General features: G+C 42.0%; 1 protein-coding gene across 4 annotated transcripts; it reads right to left on the bottom strand.

The window, feature by feature from the left end:
* Positions 1-482: 482 nt before the first annotated feature.
* Positions 483-18,226, bottom strand: MRPS33 (mitochondrial ribosomal protein S33). 4 transcript variants are annotated; one of them, XM_088164673.1, is made up of 4 exons: positions 17,751-18,226; positions 10,153-10,449; positions 3,984-4,237; positions 483-2,341 (listed from the first exon to the last, which is right to left on the bottom strand). In XM_088164673.1, the coding sequence occupies exons 3-4, from the start codon at positions 4,196-4,198 to the stop codon at positions 2,236-2,238; spliced, it is 321 nt and encodes a 106-aa protein (XP_088020799.1). In that variant the 5' UTR covers positions 4,199-4,237; positions 10,153-10,449; positions 17,751-18,226; the 3' UTR covers positions 483-2,235. The 4 variants fall into 4 exon arrangements, with proteins under 4 accessions (XP_088020799.1, XP_088020797.1, XP_088020798.1 ...); XM_088164671.1 differs by lacking the exons at positions 10,153-10,449; positions 17,751-18,226 and adding an exon at positions 6,473-6,544; XM_088164672.1 differs by lacking the exons at positions 10,153-10,449; positions 17,751-18,226 and adding an exon at positions 6,232-6,468.
* Positions 18,227-18,924: the final 698 nt, after the last annotated feature.

The raw sequence follows: 18,924 nt of genomic DNA, 5'->3' as shown, positions 1-18,924 counted from the left end.
TACATAAAATGGATGTACCTAAAACACCATTATACCAATAGCTGTACAGAGCATAAGTGTTCCTATCCCTACCCTTCAGAATGTGGCTGGAATTCTCCTTCCTCTCCTAAATACACCTATTGCATCAGTATTTCATGTAATGCTTCGGGATTGACTCCCGATCTGTCTAGTCCCTGTGATTCACACAATGAAGACTTCTTCAGGCCATGTCTATTCCTAAATGACAGAGCACAGGTTAGAAGGGAGGCAGCAAAGGGCCTATTTCTATCCCAGCTATGGAAAGGAGAAGGCTGTAATTTCTGGAACAAATAGTTATGCTAATGGTCCCAGCAAGCAATGGATTATACTAACACTAGAAATGCTCCACTACTGGCTGAGTCATCATTATTTTAGGGTGAAGACTTAGAGGAAAGGAAAGAACGATTTTTGAAAATACCAAGTTCTAGCAAATGAGTACTACAGAAAAAAAAAAACATGAAAAATTAGGCAGAGCAACCTCTCTTGTATTTTTTTCAGAAAGTGATACTTTTTTTTTCCTCCATCCATTTACTTTTGTAAATGCTGCACAAAAAAAGGTGAAAATCAATGATTCATTCCCTTTGTGTCGCATCTACTTCACAGGCACTTCCATCAGTTTCATCATGTTGTACAAGTATTTTACACATTGCTCTAAGTGTACTCATAACCAAGTCTGGCCACACACACAAAGTTTAAGGCTACTCCTACTTCTTTTACAGAATCACAATTCCCTTTTTGATGGCTGCACTTTTGGTCCCTTGTGTGTTTATATGTGAAAGCTTTAAGAGTTTCACAGCACCAGAAGAGATTGTCTTGATTCACCTTAAATAGCAGGGAAAACATTTTTATTTATCTTGGATTTCATTTCAGAAGGCACCAAGAGCTGTGCAGGGCTGCTGCAGTAGCTCTGCTGAAGAGGTTCAGAATGGGGGCTTCTCTTCAGCAAAGCAAGCAACAGAATTATCTATTCCCAAAGGTGAATTCAAGGGAACCAGACCCTTTCCCTCAGCTCCATGCACATGTCCCAGAACCAAGAACTTCTTGGAGATCCCATCACAATCTCCAGGTACTTGACTGCCAGACAGGTCACAACCCACAGAGAGCACATGTAACACAAATATCTTAAGCACATTACAGTTAAGCAAAAATTCTAAGTTACTAAAAGGATTTTAAATTACAAGAGAGAAACTGACCACTGCAGTACAGAGCAGTGCATATAAAATATTAACTTTTATAGCATTTCTTTGACTGTGGTAAGAACTCAGGTGCTTCTCCCACAACACTGCAGATTTCCTAAAACCTAAGCTTCTCTTAGAGCTCAGAAAAACAGGTAAGTAAGGACACTGAACAAGAACTATGCAGCTCCCCAGAAACACCTTTTAACACAATCAGCACCTCTTCAATTAATAATCTTGGTGAGGTAGAGCTGTTATAAATTTATGTAGATCCACTGAACATTAATATTAGCAACCAGAGGAGCCTAGTGATAAAACCCCTACTGAATGCTAACAAAAATGTTCATCTTGGATAGTGTTTCATACATGTCTTCCAGGCATCAGAATAAGTTTACTGTAAAAAAATTATTTAAAATTTCATTATTGCATATAATAGTTTCATTATTAAATGGATTTAGTTGCTCAATATTTCAGCCTCTTCTGTTGTGGTATCTGAAAGTTTAGAGTACAATGAAAGTGCTGTGGGCAGGCAGTGGTTTGGGAAGTATTGTCCAGTGGAAAGCACAGAACAATAGAATGTAACAGCAACTTAAACTTAAAAACTTTTAAAAACTTGAAAAAAAAAAAAGCACTAGAGGTCCTTGAAATTTCACTAATTATAACAGCTAAGATTGACAAGCAGAAGCAGGAATCCTTGTTTTTTCGTGGCCACATGCAAAACAGTGTTGATATTAACACAAGAAAATAAAACAGACAATGAAAAACAAACAATTTCCAGATCAAGAAAAACTGAAAATAGCTACAGGTGGTTTCAAGAAAAGCACTGAGCACTTTTTTTTTTATTACTGTGCTGCAATATACAATATATTTGAAGTACAGAAATTCAAAACCAGTAAAACTTCAAAGACCTAGGTGCATTCCCAAGGTGGAGTCCACTATTTCACAGTGTGTTTCTTGTGTCCCACGGGCAGCTCACTTGCCAAACCTTCTCCAGCCATTCCCCAGCATTTCCAGAGTAGTCAGTGACACTGTTCACACAGCACTATTTCTTCTTGAGAGCTCTCTTTCCTTCCCCCTTCTTTGGTTTTTCCTTCCCACGGAGCTTTTTCAATCGCCTCATCTCCTCCTTGAAGTCCTGATGCTCATCCCTAGATGGAGAAGAAGGAATAAAGTTTACTCTTTCTCTTGGCATGCACAGATATTAATACTTCTTTGAACTATAAGCTAATGGAAAAAAAACAAAAATCAAAACTTTTTTTAACCATGAAGCCCATACTGAAGCTTGCTGCAATGTACTGCATGTCACTGCTGGCAGTATCACTGAATAAAAACGAGAGATTTTCTCTGATACTTTCAGAACTAACAGGGTTGTCCTTTTCAGCAACAAAGGCTGTGTGCACATATGTATTATTTCAATTGCATTTATTGATCCCCTTTGTTTAAAAGAGCAGTAAAATGCCAAAATCAGTAAGAGACAAGAATAAGATTTTCCCCCTTGTTACCCAGCTCAGCAGTGCAGCCACAGCACATTGTGTTCCTGAGTTCAGGTCATTAGCTCCTAGGGAAACAGGGCCATGCTGAGCAGTAATTACAGCACATGGCACTGCTCTCAGGTGACTTCAGGAATGAGTTATGAAGATGGCATCAGTACTGGTAGAATCTTAATAAGAGAATAAAACAAGAGGATGAACGGGCTGGCAGAGATAATGATTCCTCAATCATTTTCTAATAAGTTCTATTAATCTGTCCCTGTATTTTTTAGTGCAAAGTGATTTTCAAAACTGCATCCTATGTGGCCTAAGATGGCTGCACTGCTATTTTTGAACACAACTTCTCTAAACAGAAACAAAAAGCTTGTGATTTATTACTGGCCCCATTAGTCTGATTCTTCATTGCCGATTTTTTTCCTTCTACCAACTCTGTATACAGAGCAGCTAGAGAGGGAATTTAATAGGGGAAGGAGAAGAATAAAGAACATTAGCATCACATGGAGGCTTTCTGTATAAACAGCAAGTCTAGAAAGTGTTGGCACATCCACCGAAATCAAGAGCATCCTGGATGCAATTCCTGATGGTTAGTATTGTCAGAGTAGCAACAGGTAATCTGTTCTGACTGTACTGAGGGTTTGCAGCCTCACTTTTAAAGGTTTTTTTAGTGCTACCTGATTGAAGTAAAAGAATTGCATTTGATGCCTGCTGATGTTCTTCAGCAGTACAATTCTCCCTGATACAGACTCTGGAAGTTAATTTAGAAATTAGACAACTGGTTTGGATGAAACTGAAAATAACAAGACTATTTAAATCACATTTGAATTTAATTTAATTTATGACGAAGAATAAAAAAGGCCCTCCGGCCTAACAGAGACTTTCTGTCTCTTCTAAATTTCACTTATTAGCTGTTGAATGACTGAGAAATATATGGTAAGTCTGGTGTTAACATCACCTCTTTGTAGCACATTCATTTGCCATATTCAGAACTACAGACCTATCTCCTGTCTATCAGAAAGCTTTCTTCTTTTCCCTACAGAGCAAAAGCAGGAACTATTTCTAAGGTAACTGCTTGCCCACAGCTACACTCAAGTCTCTCTCACAAAAATTTCCAATGATGGTAGAATTTAGACAGCAGTCACTTTGCTCTCTTTGCCCTCAGTGCAACAATCAAGAGCCTATTTCCATATGTACCATATTGAGAACTAAACATTTCCCCTCTTTCCCTTGAGGAAAACAAGCCCAACAAGACTCCCACCCACCCTTTCCAGCCTCCAGTCCTGCTCCCAAGCTCAGGATGTACCTGTAGAGGCCGAAGTAGCGGAGTTTCTTCATGAGGGCATGGTAGGTGTTGTGGGGGGGGTACCAGTTGTACACCTCCTCCCTCTTGGCCAGGGGCTGCTCACTGAACAGCTTCACCACTCTCATGGATTTGGAGTCAGTGGGCCTGACAACCTCACCAAATATTTGGGCACTCAGCCGGGCCATGCGAAGGGCGTAGCTGGAAACGTTGGACATGTCCCCGGGAACAGTGGGGGCACACACAGATGGACCTTCCTGCAACAGGAAACAGAAGAGCCACAGCTCCTGAGATGGCTGAGTAGAACAAGCCAGCCCAGAATTAAGGCCAACAAAGGAATGTATCATACTCTGATCACTCATCTGACATCACACATTCCTTGCATAAAATCAGTCTAATACTTTAGCATGTAACCTTGCATATAAAGAACATCTACATGAATTCAGGGACAACTCCGAGCTCACAGACAGCAATACAAACTATAAAAGTACCTCCACTACACCACAGTTTACCATGGCTAGCACAGTTTATTAGCAGAACTCACTCAGCTTGCTCGAGACTCCCCTTAAACTCCAGCCACAGGAACAATTGCAGTGTGAGCTCTCCCAAAAATCATACCTGTGTGATACCACTGACTGCTACACCAACACAAGGTAAATCACCACTTGACCATACCGAGAAAACAACCTGGAAGTTTCTCACCCTATTTAAAACATTGTTATAATCCTTGTAACAACGGGCTATAAATGAATCACACAGATCTTTCCCATCTCAATTCCCTTCCCTTGATCATCTCCAACTTTTTCTCCATTCTCCTTTCAGTCTCTCACAATGCCTATTCTTTTTGAGAGGAAAACAGCAGTTTTCCCATGCCAGATTCCTTTTTCCAAGAAAATCAATCAGCAGCTTCCCATTCTCTTTTAGTCATCTCTCACCTAAAAACCTCTGCCACAAAAATTCCCTGAAGACAAAACCATTGGTATTAGACCACCAGACAACATCCACTCTGCTAAAGTAGCATGAGAAAGGTGTTCTCTCAGCTTTTCTAACCTGCCCCATTTTAAGTCTTCTTTACTCTTTGCAGAATGGGTTGTAGTAGAAAAGATTAGAAATCCCATAATCCTGTATTTGAAGTAGTATTTTGTATGTATTTTGCCTTTTTGAATGAGTGATCACATAAGTCTTCAGACAAATTAAGCCAATTCATTCAAGAGCACGACACTGAGGTTAAAGTTTAAAATTCTTGTTTTAAAAAACATTGCACAGCCGATTCCAGAATATGAGCATAACAAATTAAAGATCATGGATAAGAATAACCATCAGGACAGTGCTAAGACCACCTCAGAATGATTGCACAGAGCCTGTTGTTCAATAACACAAATTTGAAGTATTCATAACCTCATGTACATGTATCTGCTCATTGAAGGACCTCTTCTGATTTACTCCTGTTAGTAAATCACTCTAAAGGAAGCAGGAAAGAAAAAACAAGCATGAAAATAGTATGAGTAATTTGAGAAGAGACAATAATGGAAAAAGTAACATAAGAGAAGGCAAAGCATGAGAGACCTTGAGGTAAGGCAGTAGGCCTAGTGTGAAAAAACAGCTCTTAAAAGATTGCAAGGCAGCACTTGAGCATGTTACAGGGGGAAATAATCACTAAGTTTTGCTAAATCATGTGTTTCAGAACAGTTCTAATTCCTACTTTCGGAGACAAAGCAACAAATAGTCCCCCAAACTCTTCACCAGATGACTCCAAAATCGTCTTTATCACCAGACTCAAACACACAACTTGCTTAATCTCTACGTACTGCAGCCTTAAAATGAAAATAGCTTCAGCTCCCGAACAATGCACACCTGTTGTCTGAGCAACCTGATCGTCACTTCTGAATTGCTAAAGGAATTATAACACCAAGCTAAAGGAATTATAACAGCCCGAGCTAAGGCTGGAGACCTCCATTAATCCTTGCCCGACTAAGAACGCCTGAGTGAGAAGCAAGGCAAAGGCTGCAAATTCCCAAGAGCCAGAGCTATCCAAAGCCTGTTCTGGGGTGATCCTGTGAGACGAAAGAGTACTTTCATCAGATTATTGTCACCTGCAGCAAGGACATCTCCAGGATGGCCCCTAGGACCCAGCACGGCTAACCCGAACCCAGCGTTCAGCGCTGCCGCTCCACCTGCTCCCACCCAAAGCCAAGCGTTCCCGTCCCCCGCTGCCTTATTTTCATTCCCGATCCACCCGCTTGTTTCGGACCGCTCCTTTCCCACTCGGACCACGCCAGCAGAACGCTCTTTTCCCCGCGTTACTTCTGCTTTCCCTAGGAGCACAGGGGGAGGACCAGGCCCCAACCCAGGAGCTCAACACGCGGCGCCGCCTCAGGCCGCGCTTCCTTGCGGGACGGGAGCCCGAGGGCTGCGGCTCCCGGGCACACGGCCCTGCCCGGCACCCCGGGACCCCCGTTGGGCCCCGTTCAGCCCCGTTCGGCCCCGCTCACCCGCGGCCGGAGGAGCGGCGGCGCTGCCGGAGGGGAGGCGGCGCGCACGGGTGACGTGAGGGGCGGGACGGGCGGCCCAAGCAGCCTCCTCCTCCTCCTCTTTCTCCCTCTGCTGTTTGCTCCCCTGTTGCAGTTATGTCAAGACGGGCACGGCTAGCGACAAACAGTTCTTTATTAGAAAACTCTTAATGCTTTCTTTCAGTGTGCTTCTTTTCTTACAACTCTAACTCCTGTCTTACAGGCAGCTCCACGCAGCTCTCCTCTCAAACACCAAGCTGTCCTTTACCCGGCCGCCTCACCCTGCCCGTCCCTCACACCACATCTTCTCACCTTGTTTATCCCTTGCACGACCGCATGTCCTTCATCTCCTCAGAGCACAGCCAGCAGCCTCCATCCCAAACTGCAGCAGGCCCCCAGTCTGAAGCTCCAACTCGAACTGTAACTCTAACCAGTAACCAACTAACCCACTCCTTCTTAACACCCAAACTCATTGGGCAGGCAGAGATGTTCCCACCCCTCAGTGATCAGTACAGCTGTAATTCATCGGGAGACATTGCCTTCTGTGCTGTCCTTCCAAGCAATCTTCCCTCACTGCCCTTCCCCTCACTCAGTGCGGCTCGGTGCGTGCTGTCCCCGCGGCCATGGAGTCACGGAATCACAGAATATCCTGAGCTGGAGTCGCAGAATGTCCTGAGCTGGAATCGCAGAATATCCTGAGCTGGAATCGCAGAATATCCTGACTTGGAATCGTAGAATATCCTGAGCTGGAAATGACCCTCAAGGATCATTGTGTCCAGCTCTGCACTGTACAACCCAAAATGTCACACACCACGAGAGCGTCACACCCACTTGCATCAAGAACGTTCTTATTGTGACTCTCATTTGTTTCCCTCCCTGTTTGTGAGCAGCTTTGGAGTTACATGCTTAATCTGATGATGAAATGAGGAAAGTGGTTGTCCTCATTAAAAGCTGATGACAAGTCTGCATAGAGCCTTATTCTTTGGTGTGATATGTCCACACTGACATGTCCGGTTGGCAGCTTGCTCCTTAAGAACATGTGTTCAGGTTAATAAAACTGAGCTGGTTTTACTCTTGGGAGAAGGCTTGACTTCACATAAAGAGCTGAAAGCCAAGTGTCTTCACTCATGGTCTTGACCAGGCTGCAAACTGGGGCAAATCTCAAAATGTAGTTTCAGTGAAAGGAGATGAAAGGGAGAATTTGGGAGCCACAAATGTTTTTCATTCACTATGTTTCCAAACCACTTGGAGAGATTGTTTTTTTTTTGCTCCTCAAATTCAGGGCGTATGTCTCTTGTGCTCCTTGCTAGCCCTTACCCTCATAACTTTTGCTTCCCTCCTGCTACTTATTTTCAAAGATGAAATTTATTATTATATTCAGCTGCAAAAATATATCTGCCTGGGCAAATTTACCTGCGCAATCTCAGTCTTTCAGCACAAGTGTCTTCTTGGCACAGGTGCAGGTGGTGAGTCGATCACTCACCTTCCAGCCCCAAACCTGCAGCGGGGTGTGTGCCCAGGGGAGCCCCTGATGTGTGGGGATGGGCACCTGACCCTGCTGTGCTTCCTCCAGCACTCCTCTGGCCACTGCCAATCCCACTAGACATGAGCTTTCCCAGTGCTTGATTTATGCTAATTTTTAATCAGTGCCAGGAGGTGCTAAATCAGACTCTGTGCAAACATCTGAGTAAATGACAATTATGTGATTGCATTTATATGCCAAACGTGTAATGCCATTGAAGGAGGAAATTGGGTTTGTCTGGCTCACCCTGTTTTCTAGAAGAGCAGATTCTGCCAAGCATTGAACAAATTGTTATTCTGTCATCCTTCCTTGATTAATTTTCTGTCACCTTTTCCATGCTTGTCACAGGCAGAGCAGCCTCATGGCCTGGGCAACCCCGTCCCCTTTCTTATCCTTTTTGAATATTGACATGATCCTCCAATTTCTTTGTATTCCTGATCTAGTGGAAGGTGTCCCTGCCCATGGCAGGGAGGGATTGGAACTAGATGATTTTTAAGGTCCCTCCTGACCCAAGCCTTTGTATGATTTTGTGATTATTAAGAATTAACATTCATGGAATTTCTTTAGCCGGTTATTCAAACACTGTCATATAAAAGTTCTCTAGATATCCCAATTTTAAATTGTTTGCTCTAGTAGATCTTGCCTAGCATTTCCATTAGTGACTAATGGAATTTTTTTTTCCTACAAGATAAGAAAAGTGTCTCTTCCTTAATCTTTCTAAGGAGGAAATAGAGGTTTTTAGCATTTCTGCCACTTCTGTGCTATGTTACCATCTCTAGACATACACATTAGCAATGTTGCACCCCTCATTTTACTGTCTATAGTCACACCATTTATGCTTTTTCTGTAGTTTTCCTTGTTTGTATTAATAGAACATTTTTCCTATATTTTTACCTTTCTATGCTGTTCTATACCTTGATTTTAACTTCTGAGTGTTTCCTTCATCCTGCTGCTGAGACAAAGTTGTCCTTCAGCCAAAATTGGCCATTTTGTTAATTAAGCAATCATGACTTTATGGAGTAAGATCATAAGTATTCTCATTTACATTTCTATCTCTATTTTTGAATCGCAATTTTCTCATCATTTCTCCCATCTTGATGGAGAAGGTCTTTCTGAAGCGTCTGTGTGTGTGTGTGAGAAAGAGAGAGAGGGCAGGGGGAGAGAGAGAGAATTTCCCTGACTGGGACTGTCCTTTGTCCTTGTTATAACAACTGTCCTTGCTATAACCAAATTACGATTGCTGGCTCCTAAACAACCACCCCCTTCTTGTACCATGAGTAATTTGTTTAAATATTATGATTTCAAAAATACTTCTTCCATGCAGACTGGAATAACTTCTGCCATAGAAAAGAAGGTTTTGGAAAGTGTAATGAGATGTGGCTTCTGGTATTGGGACGTTTTCCTCACACAGCACAATTTTGGTACCTTGGAGGGATAAGCAGCCTGATGCTCTGCAGGCATCCCCACTCCATTCCACCCCTCCACAAGAGGGTTAGTTGGAACAAGTTACTGTCTCTGCTTCTCTAAAATAATGATGGTGGTTTCATATGCACTCTTAACTTCTCAGTCTTCAAATTTCTTTATTTATGTTAAAAGATTGGGGCAAAGTATTTTAATATTCCATTCTGGTAAATCATCCTACCTGATTCTGTAGTTACATCAGTTCAATCTCATTCCTCCTCATCAATAAAAATATTTTACTTATATGTTACCCACACTCTGAAAACTGATGAAAACATCTTCCTCTTTCCCTCAAAGTATTTTTGCTGCCATACCAGCATGGCCTTTTTGGTGTGATGGAAGCACAGATATGAAAAGCTCTGCATTAGTTAAATTTTTCTGCTTTTGCTCAGTTGTTTCTCCTGTCAACCATTACTATTATTATTAAATCAAAGTAAAAATGTGTGCTTACCAGAGCCTATTTATGTCACTGGAACCCTGTTGTTGCTGTTGTTATGAGGAGAATTGCTTGCAGAGCACCCAGCCAGGGTTAGCATGCCAGTAAGGCAGTGTACAGGCACTCAGGATGGAAAATCAGGGTCACATCAGTCAACAAAACAGCAACTCAACACTTCTGCAAATTTGCAGAGACAGACAATGATCTGGTTTGCCATCCATGGACCCAAAAAGTCTTGCTCACCTTGTCTGGCACACTGTCTCCCTATATCCTGCCAGGGAGTTTCAAATCAACATCCCCAGGCCGAGGTCTTCACAGTCCAAATGAGACTCGGCATGCTAAAGGAATGGAAGGATGCAGCAGAGACTGACTACAGGAATGGATGGGTTTGTGATGAGCTGAATTCCATGGAAATATTGTTAGAGCCTTCTGAGCTTTTTGTTGCAAGCAGAGCGAAGTGTTTGGACTTGTTAACAATTATTTGCAAGAAAATCGGTGGGAGATGGGTGAGTGGACATTCATGGAACACACACGAAGCAGCTAAAAAAAAAAAAAGAAAAGAGGTAGAGACATGATAAAATATAATAAAGACCTTTTCACAAATAGTTGGCAGTAATTTTGTCTGGAGTTTTATTGTTTGATCAAGAGCAATCTGGAATTGTTTATCTAGTTAATTCGTCTTGTGTATATATTTTAGTTGTAACTGGATGACAGCTTTAAGGCAAAATTTTGATAAAATGCAGAACTTGATACATTGTTTGTCCTGAGAAGGCAAGGTATACCCAGAAAGAAAAAAGATCACAGTGACAGTTTGCTCGTTGATGCTTGTTTATTGACATTTAGAGGAAAGAAGAATCTGAACTTGTATCATTTGATCTTGGAAATGAGGCACTTGAGCAGTACCTGTATGACAAAGTGATCAACTTCACTCCTAAGTCTTATGCTCAGAACTATCATGCTGTAACATGATCTCTAACATTTTCTCGTTATAAACACTGACATAAGGGAGCAAAGTCATCTGAGTAAGTAGAAGGACCCTCTGAGCATTTGGTAAAACTGCATTGGCTACATACATGTTCAGACATCATTTGTTATTCATTATATGTTCGTGATTAATTGGCAAACTTCAACTGTGTTTTGTTGAACAGTGATTCGTGCTGAGCCACGGAGACATCTGAATTGCAAATCCTTCTGGAGAGAATGTGTGCTGTTGAGAGACTGACAGACTTTGGGTGGGCATTTGAAGGATATTTAGACTTTAAAGTAACTCATCAAACTAATGCCAGAGTGCAATCCACAAAGATGTCACTATTAAGTAGTGCTGCTCCAGCTATCTAACACTGGGAACACTTGGGAGAGAGATGCAGCATAAGAGGAAAACAGGAATTATTTTTCAAAGCCAGTTGGCATCTTGAGTTTATTGCTTTCCCCAAGAGTTGGGCTGTCGAGGCAGCCTTCCCTCCTCCTGGGGAAAGAGAGCCAGTGCCATTTGTCTCTTGTGCAGTGCCCAAGTGATGTCTGAAATGATATTGGCAGTTGTGCAGGGGAACTGTAACACATCCATTTTTAATGGCAGATCAGCTGTCCAGCATAGTGGGTGCTGCACAAAGCTGAACAGGCAAAGGATGTGTGGATCTCCACACACCTCAGTGTTGGTCATTTACACTGACTAATTTGTAGTTCAACATTATGGCAGAATAAATGGTCAGTGATAGATTTCAATGAAGTTCTTCAGACTGAAGAGAAGGGGTATTTCTTAGTGGTTAGATGAAGGGTTTGGGATCTTGGGGTTTTTTTTTTTTTGCAACTCCTTTGCTAACTCACTGGATGACCTTAAGCAAATTAATTAACCTATCTGCCATTTCGTCCCTCTGTAAACTGGAGAAAATAATGTCTGCTTCAGAAATGGGTTGTGAAGATTAATTGGTTCTTAGAAAATGCTTCAGCTTCCCCTTGTGAAAAACATACTACGGAAGTGTTGTTTTTACTTTACTAACAACATGCACATAAAACTTTTAAAAGCAACAGTAACAAAGACACTTCTTTTTTGGCTGGAACAGAGGATTGCAGAGGGGAGAAAAAAAAAGGAAAAATATTAAAATGACAGAATCAGCAAAAGAAGAAATAATGGAGACATCTGGCTCACTGCTGATAAAAGCTCTTGCAGTTTCTCTTCCATCATTCCTTATAACACTCATCTGAAAGGACATCCAGCAAGCCTTCAAATGGGGTCAAAGAGCTGCTCATCTCTAATTCTGTTTGACCAAGTGTGAAAACAGAGTGAATAAAAATGTTCCAGCAATAGAATTTTCAGGAATACATCAATCTCTTAAACATAAAATCCAAGGAGATTAGTTGGGTCAGTTTGATTTCACATTTCTGTTTCTTCAGGCTGAGCTCTTATCAAGATACTGTCTTGGATCTACACCTCTTGGGTTTGTGACCTGGTGGTTCCCCAGAGTTTCAGCACACTTGGATTTTGTATTTCCCTTTTGATCTCTATGGTGCATTTCTATGCAGATTTCTCCCCGTGTTTTCCTGGTTAAAGTCCTTTGTTGTCTTAGGATATCTTGACCAGTGCTCATCACAAGATACATGGTTGGGTCTTTGGGAGCACTCTGGATAACCACTCTGGCTGCCTTGATTGGTAAGTCAGCAGATCTGGCTGGACTCCCATGTACCCAGTCATTTCAGCAGTGCTCTTTGTAGACCTAAACATCATTGACCAACCTTTCACCCTTGCAGAGTTATGGAAACAGATAATTATTTTGGTTTTAGTTTGGAATTCTTCACTGCAGTCCTAGTAGGTGACACGAGGCTGCTGTTAGTTATGTAACCAGAGCTGCTCTCTGTTTCTGAATTTGCCTGTCTAGAGAATCATAATCAATCCTGCATGCACTTCTCAGCCTCAGTTGCTTCAGCCTATAGAAGCATTCTGCAGAGGCTTTTTTTGGTTCGGTTCTTTCTCTCTGACCTTGCTAGTACCCAGGCTGAGTAAGTCATGCTCCTACCCATGCTTTCTGGACATTGTTTCCTTTTTCCTGGGAAAAATTCCTTCAGATTTTATGTCTGAGGGTCCCAAATTTTTAAATTTTTTAAATTTTTTTTTCCCCTTGGGAAATTTTGTTCCTTAATCCTGGAAACATTATTTCTCTGGAAACAAATAACTTCTTGCAGGCCAGTTTCTTTATCATGGGCAATCAGGGTATGGTCACTGAAGCTTGGTACTCCCCATGGTTTCTTTTTTTGGTGGGTACTTACTGGAGGCCTTTGCAGCAAAGGGGAATACATGTCTGTCTTTCATGGCCCAGTAGTTCTCACTGGAACAACTTCAGAGTACAAGGTGTAATTGTGGTATCACAGTTCTAAAGCTTGAGGTAGGGAAATGAACTGCACAAATGGATGAACTCTGAATAACCAACTACTTTATTTTGATGCAAATATACTTGGTCATAATAAATGAAGTAAATGCAAAATTGTTGAAGATGGCAGCATGCTTGTATCTAAATAGAGAATTTATCATTCCAGATGTCAGCTGCTTTTACAGCAGTACACAATATATTTTTATACACCTTCTAAAAAAATTATTTAAATGAATTTACTCTGCTGGGACTTCACAGCCAAATAGAATAGATGAAGACTGAAGTCTTGCTTCTGAGTCTTGTTCCAAAATGAAGGAGTGCTTTTAGAGAATATAATTTTGCCAAGCAGGTGCTGGTTTTTATTTTGCTTGCTGGTTTTCTCTCCAGTTGCTTCTGTGATGGTTTCTTATGATCTATGAATTCTGATTATTAATTAATCATTGTTCTTCTTTTGTGACTAAAAGAAGCAAAAAATCTAATTGGCAGCTGAGAGCCAATCACAGATGTGATACACTCGCTATGAAACCATATTATCCATCTACAATTGCATTTTCACTGGATTAGTTCACAAAACACTGCTGATAGAAAACATATCCAAAAACCTCTCTGGGAATGAACAATGTATTCTGAAATCTGTCAGAAGTTTAGGGAAGGTTGTTCAGTGTGTCTTGCCTTGTCAGGCAAACTAACAGTACTGCAGATGCACCTTTCCATGAGGCTGCTTATATGAACTACATATCAATGCAGTACAGAAAAAACAGAATTAATCAAGCTTTAATATATTGAAGATCAATGTGCTAGATGTAACTTTAAGAATAAGAGCACTTCTTACCAAAAATATTCTTATTTTTGGCAGGCAGAGGTCTGAGTTTTTGCTCTCAGCCAGTACTCTTTGGCCCTAGTATCTCATCTCTGCCATCCTGGATTCTTCTTGCTATTTCTATAAGAGTCACAAGATCTATGAATTTTAATGAGGTGATATCTCCTGTTTTCAGCTGAGCCCAATGGTGGTGATGCTGAGAACCATCTTGCTTTTGTAGCTGGCTTTAGGCAGCCAGTGACCTTGCTGTACAACTGCATTCAGAGCAATGTCACCTTCCTCACTGCAGCAGGCAAAGGGTTTTCCTGGAGCAGGATTTTGGGTAGGAGGCTGGGCTTGATGTGCCCAAAAGGTAAACAGGGGAAAGCAGAGATGGGCTTGAATGGAACAGCAGTCCTCATAGCAAGGCTTTTGGGGAAACAGGTCTGTTCATGTGGAAGCCTGTCCAGCTTACAGAAGATGCTGTAGAGTATGAAGATGTTGACTGCCAAGCTGGCAAGACAGTGAGCAGGACACAGAGTGGCTGCTGTGATCTCAGAGGGCAGCATATTGGAGCTGAATCTTTCCTTCTGAATGCTGGGGCTAAGATCTGTTTTCTGTTGTAGGGAGATGAATTTGAAAGAGCCTTGAGGGCTAAATATTGCCCTTGTGCTTTAGCTGAGTTGTCTCCCAGCAGAACTTTCTCCTTCCATAGAGGCAGACACCTGTGCAGCTTAGGCCTTTTCTTTTTTGTTAAAGTTTTCTTGTTTCTCCTCTGTTATTGGAAGCACTTGAGTGTTTACCCAGGACTCAAGGGACAGGAAAGGCTTTCCTGGCTATTTCACTTCAGAACTCAGCATGTTAACTGTGTCACATTTAGATCCTCCCACCTGGCTGAAAAAACTAAAGCTGTTGGCAATGCCTTCAGAGGTGAAGTGATATCTCCCAAGTCCTTCTGCAGTTTACCACAGTGCCCCTGGACCCTCAGGCCGTGTGGAAGCAGTGCAGGGGTTCAGGGACGATGTTTTAATTAGGCCAAATTTGCCTACCTGGCCTTGTTTTCTGTACCTTGCAGCTCTGCTAAACTTCAACTGCTTGGGCTGAGATTTTTCCAAGCACAATGCCCACACTGGGCAGTTTGGGGAAAAGTTTTGTTTAAAATACTTCATCCTTGTTTTGCCTGAGATTAAAAGCTTTCCTGGAAATGTTCTCAAGAGGAGCAGTGATTATCATGCATAGCCATGTCCACAGTGCAGCCTTAGGTTGTTAACAGTGATGTGGTTTTGACAGTTGACAGCTAAATAATGAAGAGTAAATTTTAACAGGAGGAAGTAATTTTAGTGAAAAGCCAACAGCCTTCTGTTTTGTTTTGTCTTTGGAAAAACAACATTATACTGTGGTTCTTTTTCTCTGTGTACTGTCTTTCACTGGCATCTGTGTGAAGCCATTTAGTGTTGGCCATTCCCTCTGCTTTATTGAAAAATAAGATATAGAACTTCTCACCTACTTGTCCCCCTGCCTTCTGCCCAGCAGTTCATTTTGCTTCCTCCAAAACCAAATCTGTTCTTTTGATGGTATGCTCCATTCAGCTCCTGACCCTGATCAGTTCTGCCTCAGCTCCTCTGTACCTCCCCTGTTCATCACCACCTCAGCTCAGTAGATGAAGACTCTAAGAAAACACCAGAATAAATATTGCCTGTGGACTGCCATTCACTTGTGACTTGTGGTCATGAGGTAAAATACATGATCACATCCTGCTTTCTGCCCAGATTGTGTTTTCATTCATGGCAGATGACAGATGAACCAGGACTCTGTAGTCCTGAGATGGTGGCTGTTTGGAGGCTGAGTAGTGAGCCTAGCAGATGAGGACAGGTAGGAAAAATCATGGTCATTTACATTTGAATTGAAATTGAAAATTGGATTTTATTTCACCCTTTGTGAAATTTACTGTTATGAAGCTTGGTGACAAAAAAAGTGACATTGTTCCCAACTTCTGTCCATGTGGTCCCTATTTTCCATGTGTCCAGTTTCAGTCACCCATGACTAATTTGTGGAAATACTTCCCACTGTGCCTAGAGCAAAAGGGGCTGTGAGCTGTTCTCTGAGTGCTAAGGTGCTAAATACTCTGGAAGTTTAGTTTCTAAGTTCCTTTATTAGAGTACCCAAAATACACTGACATGTTTGGAAATACTGCCTTTTATCTCTGTCCCTCAGCAGGGAGCTGGGAAGATAAGTTCCTTGATGTTTGTAAAAAACCCCCAGCCCTCCAACACTACAATTAGAGTACCACTATAGAAAAGCTCATGAGGAAATTAATCATTCTGTTTGCAATGCAAGATCTGGATGCTCTGCAATAAATAGTACATGCACCACACATTGGATGATAAGGATAGGAGAAAATTTGAATAGTGTTCATTAAGTGAGCAACATTCATCCTTTGCACTGTAAAAAATGGGAGACCCATGGAAACAAAAATCCTGCTATTAAAGATTGTATCATAGTGTGTTTGCATGCTGGGCAAATTAATGCCCCGTGGGTGATCTTAAATCTGGCATTCACTAACTTGCTAAAGTTTGCAATCCATATGCTTTTATTTATGTATTTATTTATTTTAAAATTTTTTATTAGAGAGAGCAAAACTAATCTCTTTGGGGAGCTGCCAGTGGGGAGGGCAGAGGACATGCAGCTAGGTGCTGTTGTGTGCAGCTAGATATCAGTGTGTGCACAGCTACACGAGTGTGTAGACAGCTGTGTGCCTATTCTGTGTCTCTGTGTTTGTGTGTGGCTACCCCATGTTTATGCAGCTGGCTGATGCTTCCCTTTGAAAAACTCTTTTTCTATTAAAAAGAAAATGGAAGGGACATTGACAACTGGTTAATGCCTGGGGTTTAGATGACAAACTTTTATATGGTGTTTTGTGGTTCAGATCTTCCTTTACAGAGTCCCTGCTTGGTTCTGAGTCACCTGAACACCCAAAATCTGTTTGAATGATGGCTCGAGTGTTTGTGGGAGTTATCATAAGATGCTTTATGGTAGCATCTTTTATGGCTGTGTTATTAGAAGGGCTGACATGCTGAGGATTCACAGAGACCAGTATTCAAGGTGCACTGGAATGATAAAAAATATTAGTAGACATAATTTGTTATATCTATGTTTGGTTTGATTACTGTCTTGTGTTTGAAATCCTGTAATTAGGGCAGCGAACTGCCTCCAGAGCCAGCTCTGCTCCTGGTAATACAACACTGGGACGAGTTCCTTTGACTTCAGTAGGTGATTCTTTACAAAGAATGAAGGCTGGAGCCCATGTAAATTAAACATCACCTCTGGGGAGCTGAAGATCACAGAGAGAGCAGGGAAATACTGAGGGTCATCTGTCCCTGTTGAATAACGGAATTAGAAGTATAGATCCCTGGGAATGGGCAGCACCTTGACTTGCTCGATCCCCTCCCCCACTAGATGGCACTGAATTCTTTTTCTTTAAACGAAAAAAAAAAAGACGAAGAAAGAAAAATATGGTGGAGGTCATTTTGATGTAGAAAAGACCCCAAAAAACCAAAACAAAATATCCACCCCCCAAAAAAAAACGACAAAGAAAATCAAATTGCAATGGGCTTTGCATTTGCTGTGTCCATTTACTCTGCCCTTCCTCCCTCCGAGCCCCAGACCCCATCTCTGTGTACCTTTGCACGGGCGCTGGATTTGCTTTTGTGTCGGGAATTCTCGGGAGAGGCGGTGGCCGGCGGAGGATGCTCGGGAGAACGGAGATGATGCTGGGAGGGACTGGAGAGGAGACTGGCCCTGGCTGGAGGATATCCTAGGATATCCTAGCTGGAGGACATCCTAGCTGCGGGATATCCTAGCTGCAGGATGCCTTCCGTAGTGAGCTCTAGCAGGCAGCGCAAGGCTTGTCCCCAGGAATTGGCTCGGAGCACTCACCGGGCTGCTCTCCTCTGTCCCAAGCCTTCGGACATTTTTCCTGTGCACCCGTGTGCTCTGGCTTTTTCTCCCTGGATCACTGCAATTGTAACCCGCAGAAAAGAAAGCCTCAGTTTTCCATCCATCGCTGAAACTGCATTTTCACTGCCTGATTCATTTAAGACCCGTGTATTAGCTCTCTGTGCTGAGATGCCCTTAATTCACTGTCGGGAGTGGTTTCCATGTGTGCGTGGAAGGGTTGTGGGTTTTTTATTTATTATTTTTTTTAAATGTCTTTCTTTCAGCTTGCATTCACGGGAAGATCGACAAAGATTGTTTTTTTCCCCCTGTAGTGAGGCAGGGTTGAGGTGGGAGGAAGAGAATTTAATAATGATCTATTTGTGCTGAGAAGGGGCTGTCTGTAATAATCCTGGTTAGAGACATAGGGAAGATTCCTAATGCCTGCAGCAAGCAATAGTCTGCCCTCCTGAAAAAAAAGGGAATAATGATGATGATGACTGAGAAAAATGCTCAATTCAAAGAGTTAAAGAGAGGCTAAAATCCAACATTTTCTTTTACAGTTATATGTTTAAGGTGACTTGCAGAAAGATGTAGACTGCATCTGATAAAGCTACAAATGCAAACAAACAAACAAACAAACAAACCAAAAACAAACAAAAAGCATATAAACTGCCACTGAAATGCCTTTTCAGAGAAAAAGATAAAACCTGGAACTGAATGTCAACTTTTGGCTTTCAAAGCCATGCATAAGAATGAGAAGAGGGAATAAGTCTGGCTTCTCCAGGTACAAAAGTGTTCCTGTCCCAAACTGTCATGATGTCTTGGAGAGTGGTGGGAAAATCTGGCACCTGAACTTCCCTGGGTCCAACCAAATCTTGGCTCTTTGGGTTGTCATTCTAATGTTTAACAAGCAATAAA

The sequence above is a fragment of the Sturnus vulgaris genome, chromosome 5 (assembly GCF_052056855.1).
Source record: "Sturnus vulgaris isolate bStuVul1 chromosome 5, bStuVul1.hap1, whole genome shotgun sequence".
Lineage (NCBI taxonomy): Eukaryota > Metazoa > Chordata > Aves > Passeriformes > Sturnidae > Sturnus > Sturnus vulgaris.
This window is presented reverse-complemented; position numbering and strand designations above follow the sequence as displayed.